General features: G+C 35.8%; 1 protein-coding gene across 4 annotated transcripts; it reads left to right on the top strand.

The window, feature by feature from the left end:
• The first annotated feature begins 10 nt into the window (after positions 1-10).
• On the top strand, positions 11-7,914 carry LOC140787426 (uncharacterized). Of its 4 annotated transcripts, none has more exons than XM_073136334.1 (17): positions 11-164; positions 251-300; positions 372-474; positions 543-669; positions 777-963; positions 1,570-1,714; positions 1,836-1,926; positions 2,619-2,677; positions 2,789-2,866; positions 3,311-3,394; positions 3,856-4,025; positions 4,646-4,768; positions 5,372-5,444; positions 6,387-6,472; positions 6,562-6,646; positions 7,491-7,547; positions 7,645-7,914. In XM_073136334.1, exons 1-17 carry the CDS (start codon positions 57-59, stop codon positions 7,654-7,656), a joined length of 1,638 nt encoding a protein of 545 aa, XP_072992435.1. In that variant the 5' UTR covers positions 11-56; the 3' UTR covers positions 7,657-7,914. The 4 variants fall into 4 exon arrangements, with proteins under 4 accessions (XP_072992435.1, XP_072992434.1, XP_072992438.1 ...); XM_073136333.1 differs by having other exon boundaries at positions 543-672; XM_073136337.1 differs by lacking the exon at positions 4,646-4,768.
• Positions 7,915-9,721: the final 1,807 nt, after the last annotated feature.

Raw genomic sequence — 9,721 nt, 5'->3', positions numbered from 1 at the left:
AGCCTTTGGCGGTTGGTAGCATTTCCCGTTGTATTACTCTCTTCAGTAGGTGAGTGATGAGCAAAAAAAGCTTAGCAATACTGATGAGAGCTCGGATGAGGTCGCCTTCGAATCCATCTCACGATCTCCTCCCTCAACTCGATCATTCTCTTCCTCCTCCAAAAGTAATCTCAATTCCTCTTCCATTACTTTCTGCTCTCAAATCCTCTCTTATACGCATTAATTCTTTCTTTCTTTCTTCTCAATCCAGGATCCACGTGACGAGAATACCAACTCCTGCGACAGATCGGATCTACGCAGGTCATTCCTTTGATTTCTATTAAAATCTCCGTTTAATCCTTCTCTTCTAAGATTTTTCTTGTTCCTCTCAGGGTTGGATTGAAGGATGTTAAGGAATCGATGCATGCTTCGATCTCCATCCCCTCTGAGAGCAAAGAATCTTCCTCCGATGCAAATCTTGAAGATTTCTCGCGGGTAATTTATTTTTAGGTCGTCAAATAAATGCTCGGTTAAGAAGTTTTTAACCCGATTTTGGATTCTAGGGTTACCTTAATCTTTCTCAAGAAGGACGTCGAGAACTTCTCCTAGCGCTTGCCAGGGATTACGATGTGAATCGAGTGCGAGTTCGTGACCTGATGCGTCAATATCTCAGCCTTGAGCTTTCGCATGGTGGTGTGATGAATTCTGCCTCGTTTCCTTGGCTCTTCTATTTAGTATGGTAATTCTGTGTTTCTCTTCCTTTGTTTTCTAACAATGTTCTCTTTATCCTTGATTAGCTAGTGGTGATCAAAAGTCTGATGGACATGAAGACGAAGCCGTGCTCTCTGCATTTTATAGGATGGAGAGGAACCTTCGGGATGCTCTCAAGCCAATATATGCAGGATTCTTTGAGCGTTTGAATGCACATCCTGGAGGATTGAAGCTACTGACTATCCTTCGGGCTGACCTCCTCGTTTTGCTGGCGTAAGATCATAGTGCCCTTACTGGTCCAAATGTATATGTGCAAGTAATTATGAGTACTGTTCTTATTTCTAATATGCTTAAAAGAGCAGAGGTGAAACTAGAGCTTCTGTAACTCGAAAGATAGTGTGGCAAAATTATCTTGTAAATGTGCTGGACAAACTTGTGGTTAGATAAATGCAGGCAGGCATGCATAGAGATAGATATAGACTCGAGCTGTTCCAAATTTCCACACACATTTGTGCATATGTATACATGCGCACACATAAAATGCTTAAACTCCGATTGTATACTGGTATGAGATATCTTATTTGCTTCATTCATGGTTAAAAATTTCAAGGGTTAGTAGCTTATGGATTATTTCTTTGGTTTTTCATGAATGATATGTCAAAAGATAACTCATGAAGTGCAAAATAGTTCCATCAAATGGCATGGAATGACTTAACTTAGATGTGCTGCATATAAGGGTTAGGGAGAATCATTTGGGAAAATTTGGTTGGCATCTAGGTACTTTGCGATTGGAAACCTCCACACCACGCTTTCAGTTAGGATTTTCAGAACATTTTTGTTGGTAATAATATGGACTTGAGACTTTTCTTTTGTCTTCAGGATGGAAAATGTGCCGTCTTTACGGGCATTAGACTCATATTTGAAGGAAAAGCTCATAACCTGGCTTAGTCCAGCAGCTTTGGAGCTTCATCAAATTACATGGGATGATTCTGCGTCCTTGTTGGAGAAGATTGTAGCATATGAGGTTTATTTATACCTCACACTTCTTCCTTTGATATGTGTTGGTTGATTTTCTTCAATGATATCATAATGCTTGATGAAGTTCTTGACACATTTAGATGAACTTCTTTTCAACTGCTGTTTAGGCTGTCCACCCAATCAGAAATCTTATAGACTTGAAGAGAAGATTGAGTATTGGTCGTCGTTGCTATGGATATTTTCATCCTGCAATACCAGGTTAGTCGCTCATTTAGTCATCACTAGCAGCTTGCAATCACTCAAAACATATGTAACAGCCAACAGCTTAGCCAATTTCTTCGCTAAACCACCTACCAGCCTATGGTTCCATTGAGATCCTATTCATACTTGTTCATTTTCTATTCACTTCAAGTGTACCAAATTTTACGCATAGTAACAATGGACTTGTTTACGAGCTTAGGATTTCTCAACATATCTGCAGAAACTTTTTGTCAGCTTTACAGTTTTAAAAAGGTTCCATTATTGGGACATTCTGTTTATAACAGCTGATTTAATTTGATGTATAGATTGGCTTCGTTGTTATTTGTCTGTTAACAAAGATTTTTTCTTGGTCTGAGTCAATGAAGAAGTCGTGTTGCATTTCCTTAGTATTGGACTTGTACAGGTGTAATATAATGCCGTGTATTTCTCTTCGACTCAGAATGAAGATCTGTTTATAATTCTTCACATGTCAAACTTTCGTGAAACTATTTGGTCGAATCGTTTCTTATAGTGCAATAAACAGGATCACATAGGCTACAATGTTACATCACATGACAACAACTCAAAAATGATATAGTGGAGTTAATTAGTATAGTAATTATAGTTCAATGGACAGAATATGCATAGGTTGCTGGGCAATATATAGCACTTACTATTATTTGATGGAAAGTTTTTTAATATTTTATCAGGTGAGCCACTAATATTTATTGAAGTTGCTCTTTTGAAGGATGTTGCCACCTCAATTCAGGTTGGCGAGCTCAGTGTATAATTTGTCTCTTCAGTAAAGATTTGCCCCTTCATTTATTTATTTATATGTTCTACTTTAAAAGCTTATACTCTTGTTGTTTGCTGAGATCAGGAGGTCTTATGGGATGACCCCCCTACTCTTGAATGTGAAGCCAGATGTGCACTATTTTACTCGATATCATCAACTCAAGTAAGTGAAAATTTTAGTTCTGCAGGTGCTTTAAAAGACTAGATCTAATGATTTTGAACTGAAACATTCATATGAAAACGAAATGTCTTTTGAAGGCTTTTTTTCCGGCTTAATTGCTAATAGAATGTTATTTCCTTGCTTATTGTGGTTTTGGCATTCATGAGGTGAGGATCCTTAGCACATATGCACATTATATTCTTTTTTCCGTTTATTGTGCTTCAGCACAGGCTAGTGGCTAATTATGTCTACATCATGACCTTGTTCGCCCATCTAAGTAAAAGTTTGCAAGTGTATATCACTTGTGCTTATTATTATCTCAGTATCTAAGTTAGTTTACCTTGATGTCTCTCGAGCCCTATGCAAATATAAGTGTAACTAGATCTCTTTTGATGTAGGCAGTCATCCATAATACTATCTTAATTCTATGTTTTCAACAACTGACAGCCAGGTTTGTCAGGAATAAATCTAGGGAAGTTTCTTCTTAAGCGCGTGATCAACATGTTAAGAAGAGATATGTCATGTGTTACAGTAAGTTTCTGCACTCTTTGCATGTACATTTGGAAGCTTAAACATTTTGTCATTATGCATATAGTCCTATACCCCTTTTCTAGCATCTCAGCATTTTGACTGAGATGGTATCAACTCTAAGAATAAAATTTTAGAGCCACTTCTTACTTCGTTAATTTTTCAGCATATAAGCAGTCAAAAGAGAAAATTCAGTGCTTTTGATATAAGCATTCATTTCCCTTAATTTTCAACAATATGCACATTGAGATTTAAAAAAAAATGTTACACATTACATATGTAATTCATACGCATTGCCTATATAAAATGTACGTTCTAATTTTCAACAATATGCACATTGAGATTTAAAAAAAAACGGCACGCAATATTTTACTGCATAATTTAATTATGCATATTGTTCTATTAGTATTTATTACTTAATCTAATGAAGGACATGATTTCTTTTTGTGAATTCTTTTATGGAGATATTTGCAACACTTAGCCCCATTCCTGGGTTTATGCAATGGCTTCTTTCCAAGTTGTCCTCTCAAATAAAGCTGTCTGAGACAGAGATTATAGAGAAAGAATCTAGTTCGACTTTTAGAGAAAACATCCTTCTGCCAGATGAAGAAAAGATGATCCTTGATTCTTCTATGTATGTTTTTCCTCCTCTTAATATAATAGCTTATTGAACTACTTGTATCAATGAGATTATGTTAATGTTCTTCCATGAGATGATTTTGCCTGCATTGTAAATAGGTTGTTTTTCCTGAATAAATTTCTTTCTCTACTTTGATATCATAAAATGTACTATTAGTTGCCATTCTTGGCATGCTACTGTCATGGTTAGATAATACTCCTGTAAAGATACAATTCCAGAATTCATGTGTCAGTCACTGATCTCTATCGGTTATAGTAGGTGAGGTCTCTATCACACAAAACTAGCTGAGATTAATCTTGTTTTAAGATCTTGATTCCTATGTCAAATAGGAAGTAACCAGTGGAGAAAGTGTTTTAAAGGATCATAACTCACTGGAAGTACTACAGACATGAGCTAGTCAGTTTCACATGTGATGCGATTGGGTTCATTCACTTGCTACGATAGTTAAATATATTTCACCTGGTAAAATTATAACTACACTTAGGTGCACATTTGAACAGGTCTAGAGATCTTATTCATCATTAAAGTAGAATGTTCTTTTAGTGTTTAACTGAATTTAGTATTTTCAAAACTACATGAATAATTTAGTTGGTCTTCTTTGAGTACTATTGTAGGGAAGAAGATTCCGGAAAAAGTAGCATTCAGATAATGCAGGAAATGCTAGTATCAAGTGAATGGACCAAGTCTGATCAATTATCCACAGCACTAAAATCTCCTCTAATGCGTTTGTGTGCCAGGTATACGCATTAGCTAATTTAAACTTTTGAACAAAAGTTTGTTTTTTGTAGTTAGTATTTTACATCTATATCGACAAGCTAAAGGTCTTGGGCTCAACTCCAGCTTATTATAACATGCAAATCCAAATTACGATATAGTACCGAGACTTTGTTGCTTTATTGGTGAGAAAGGGACTGTACAGATGTTTATTAGGATGCTCTTCGACCTTGGATTTTCTCCATTTTTTAAGAGTGAACTCTTGGTTCATCAATATCAGAATTCTACTTGTTCATGCTCTCCAGTTCTATAGATGAAACTAATCTTCTGTTTGATCAGTCCAGGAATAATTGTCTACCTTATTGTGATTGCCATAGATTGGTGGCACTTAATGGAGCAGTTTGTGAAAGCCTGGTTAGAATATGTTAAGAATTGGTCATGCAAAGTCATGTCCCAAAAGTTATATTAGAGATAGAGAAGATGTAGTTTTTTATTATATGCTGCCATAGTGAGAAATATGTTATCTAACGAAAATAATGAACTCATCTGTGGATTTTCACTTGTGTAATCGGAATGATTGTGACCAGAATGCTTAAAACTAATAATCTTGTTTTAATCATTTGTAGATACCTCCTTGAAGAGAAAAAGCGGGGAAAAGCTCTTGATGCTGTTGCAAATTTTCACTTGCAAAATGGAGCAGTATGCTCTGCCATCTTAAATAATCTCTAGCAGTAACATGCAAATCTGATGTTTTCTTTTTCTGTAATTACATGTCCAGTGCTAAGTTTATAAAGTGTCATTGCATGCTTAGGATTCACAAACTCACAGAAGATGACAATATATACAAGTGTGCGTGCCTACAATTATATACACACACCACATACACATCAATACACATACATACATATAAAATGATTTCCTCTCATGTAATGGCTCTGTTCTTGAAACCTTATTATGATGTTTTTTTAATGTTGAATAGTGCAAGCATCACCTCCAGCATTAAGAATATGTTCCTTAATTGTCTTGAAATGTTCAAAATCATTGAAACTCTGTGGTAGTAAATGATTTAGAGAAGAGAACAAGAATATACAATAATATGTATGTATATTTTTCAATATTTGCAGAGACAGTAAATATCTAAAACGAAAGCTTACCTTAGAAATTATCTTAGTCAATTTTTCACTCGATCACAATAACAGCAAGGGCAATGACGATGACATTGACAATAACAATAGCAAAGGAGCCTTATGTTCAAACTTTTAACTTACTAGGTTAGCGATACATGAGTTATTTTCTATTTGAAGTATCCATTTTCATATTTGTCGTGAGAAAAGATTCTCTGCACTTTTGAAGAGTGAAGACTTATTTTTGATATTCTCAAAAATACTTCTCTGTGCACAATGAATTGGTATTCTCCAAAATATGAATAGCTAATAGTATGGCAAACTATCAAACGAAGCACATGACATTTTGGAATTGTCAAAATTAACAGCTAACTTTAAAGAAACTAGATTTTTTATTGATGATGTTAATTTATAGCTAATAATATGGTAAACTGTCAAAATGAAGCACATGGCATATTGGAACTGGAGTACCTACTTTCTAAATCAAATATAATGCATATAAATTTACTTGGTGTAGATGATTGAGAGGATAAACTGGATGGCAGATCAATCAGGAAAAGGTATCCAGCAAAGTGGGGGTATCATGGTCAATTATGTATATAGGTATAATCCAAATATGAACTGATTTTGATTGAAAATATTCTCATGATTCTGTTGTCTTATGATGTAGTTTTTAATCTCTTAAAATTCAGGTTAGGAAACATAGATGAAAATGCTCGGTCCTATTTGGATACTGGGCATATACATGCTTCATGTAGCCTGGATCAATATCTGGAGGTATGTTCTATTAATCTACTTATGAAGTCTATGCTTCATAACTTTTATATAATGAGTTCACAAATATGGATTCTTAAAAAATTTAGAACACATAAACTGAGCAAACAAGATGTACATAGCCCCTCTACCCTATGTATAATAAATTATATTTTGCTTGTTCACAAATCTTTAGTAGTATTGGAATTAGTTAATGTTCTTTTAAAGCCTTATTTTCACAACTCTACAGGGTTCTCCCCACTTGCGGCAGGTAGCTTTTTTTCCTTATATTGGAAAAGTTTTGTTTCCCAGTGTTCGGTCAACTTCCAAATTATATATAGCTATTAGTTTGCAGAAAAAGTCATATTTGATTATCTAAAGAGGGATCCATCTAATTGCCAAGAAAAACAAATAACAGCATGTATGACATGAACATTTCACTTTCAGGGAAGAGTTTCAAACATCTTGAAATCTACACAATAATTAGAGGTTACTAGGTGTATTTAGTTGCTGGCCTTGAAATAATTTCCATAGATCATGCTTCACTTAAATAGCTTATTTAAAATGCAAGATTGTCAACCATTCCAATGTATAATGAAATTTCTGAGTCAAGACTGGCATCTCAAGCATGCATTCAGCAATAACAGTAGCCACCCCTTGCACGGAAGATCTACTGAACTCAGATATAAGGATGCTATTTGCTTCAGCATTCTGTTTTTTTCAATCATTTTTCTATCCCTGATGTTTTCTACAAGAATGCTTTTGAAAATTTAGCAGGATCATTTAGATACTATTGTCTGTGTATCTTCTTTGCTTCCACCTACTACCTTTTGTCTCCAATATCTAACTGAACATTTTTTGTACTTAGCCAAATGGTACGAAAAGTGAAGCAGTTGCAGAAAAGATTCGGGTAACTGATGTTCAGGTTTGTATATCTGGGTTGGTGTGCTGTTCTCACGTTCTTTCTTGAATGCTGTTCTCATGCTCGTTTGTTTTTGTTTCTTAATGTTCTCCTGTTACAGGACAACTTATGATCACATTGAACTATATGGCAGGGGATATACATACATCTTCCCAAAGATAGGACCAAATTAGTATATTTCTCTTATGAGCGAGAGTCATCATTAGTAAATGATCCGGAACAATCAAAGAAGGCATACCATTTGGTTCCTTGTAGCCGAAAAAATGACCCGAAGAAAATTAGGACCTTCATCTGCGGTGTGCTACATCTGGTGGATATGACGAGTCAATTAACGGTAGAAAGTGATAAAATATTATATGTTCTTTTTTAATCTCAATGAGCTCGCATTCGAGATTAACGAGCACAACTACTCCATATAGATATGCTTAGAGGCAGAAACTCTTCAACCAACCAACAAAAGTAAGTAATCCAAGAACAATATAAACATACTTGCACTTAATAAATCATAATCTCAAGTAGAATATGTAAAGCTAGTTACCCAGCAGACAATAAGCTTCACATTCTTCCACTTTGCGAGTTTGCGTTTACAATAAGAGCAAAATACGGTTACCCAATATCATCCTTCTCGAAATTATTACATTAAATGAGAAAAATGAGAGAGAGAAAAGAAATAAAAAAATAAAAACTGAAGTGATAATTTCAATGCAAAAAAAATCGCCTTGTGAAAGCATTTATATCAACTATATTGCTCAAACTTTAGCATGGATTAGCTGATAATGAAATAGAGGACAAAGCAGCAATATATCTGTAGGGACGAAACCAAAATAATACATCACAAAAAACAGGTGCAAAAATAAAAAAAACTACAATACTGAATTCAATGGAAGAGAGCTGATGACAAAACTAGTAGGCTGAGAGGAATCCATGAATATGTATATATCTATATATTTCTATTAACAACTGGATCCTTCTGTGGTAAGAACACATTTTTCATTTCATTTCCTTTTCTTGTTCTGCCAATTCCATCAGTTCATCATACCACCAGCAGTAGAAAGGGTATGCCCATCCAACAAGAATATATCGGGATGCCATCGTGCCAGTCAATGTGCCTAGTATTTATACACTGAGTTACTGCTCTGTGGTGGAGGTGGTGGCAGCCGATTTGGTGTGCATCTGCTACCAGCGTTTGCACCGTAGCTAGAATCTCCGTTTTCTGCTGGGTCACTGTAACGGTGGTTATGACCATTGGAACTTTTGGACCTTGAATCACTGAAAGTGGACCCATTAGCTGCAGTATCGAATGCAGACCTCCATTCATCACTTGAGCGACCAGGGGTTCTTGGGCTACTTTCTGCAAAGTATTATTTGTCATGACCAACAAATAAACTAAAAAAAGTCACTTAAGATGCTTTGCATGAGTACAAGAGAAGAGCGTGACATGAGGTAGAGTTTATATTGTGTCAGCTAACTTATTGGGTAAAAGTTAGATTGTTCTTAGTGTCATTGCTCTTCATTGTTAATAGCTGTAGAGTAATGCGATATCAATAAGAACTACATCACCACGTGGTCCGGCAATTGCAAGCTTGTCAACAATACCAGGAACTGCAGACTAAGCTTAGTCCAGGCAGCCAGGTGTCACGGAAGATCTACTAAGGATACAAGACTTACAGTTGGAATGGTCTAAGTAAAAACAACACAACTAGCAAACTGTTCGAAGTCACGTGTTTGGTGATGGGTCAAATGTATAGTGTCCTGTATTAGCCTTAAGGTGAACAGGAAATGAAAGCTGTGGCAGCAGTTGAGAATGAACTTTGAATTCAGAACCAAGAATACAGTGCATGCAGCACTACATGCTATGCATAGTTCACGTTCCACAGGGGCAAGCTTTCATATAGTCCAAGAACTAGCAGTTGAAAACAGTGCACATCTACCACAGGTAGAATAAACTTACCAGGTCTTGTGGCCACTGTCAGACCAGCTTGCAGCAGCTGCACGATTATCATGGATACTAAGTTGACGAGTAAGCTTTGATAGGAGAGCTGACTGTTTTTGGAACCGTTCTCGCCTCCATTTAACAGTTTGGTCTTCTTGGAGCAATTCTTCATTCTTTGCTGTGCTTTGAGCACTAGACATTAGCAGTCAAAAAAGAGAATTAATTGAGACTAGATCAGTATGTG

This window comes from Typha latifolia, chromosome 4 (assembly GCF_019914945.1).
Source record: "Typha latifolia isolate L0001 chromosome 4, TyphaL0001v2, whole genome shotgun sequence".
NCBI classification, from domain to species: Eukaryota; Viridiplantae; Streptophyta; class Magnoliopsida; order Poales; family Typhaceae; genus Typha; species Typha latifolia.
Note: the sequence above shows the minus strand (reverse complement) of the source record. Positions and strands in the feature narration are given on the sequence as shown.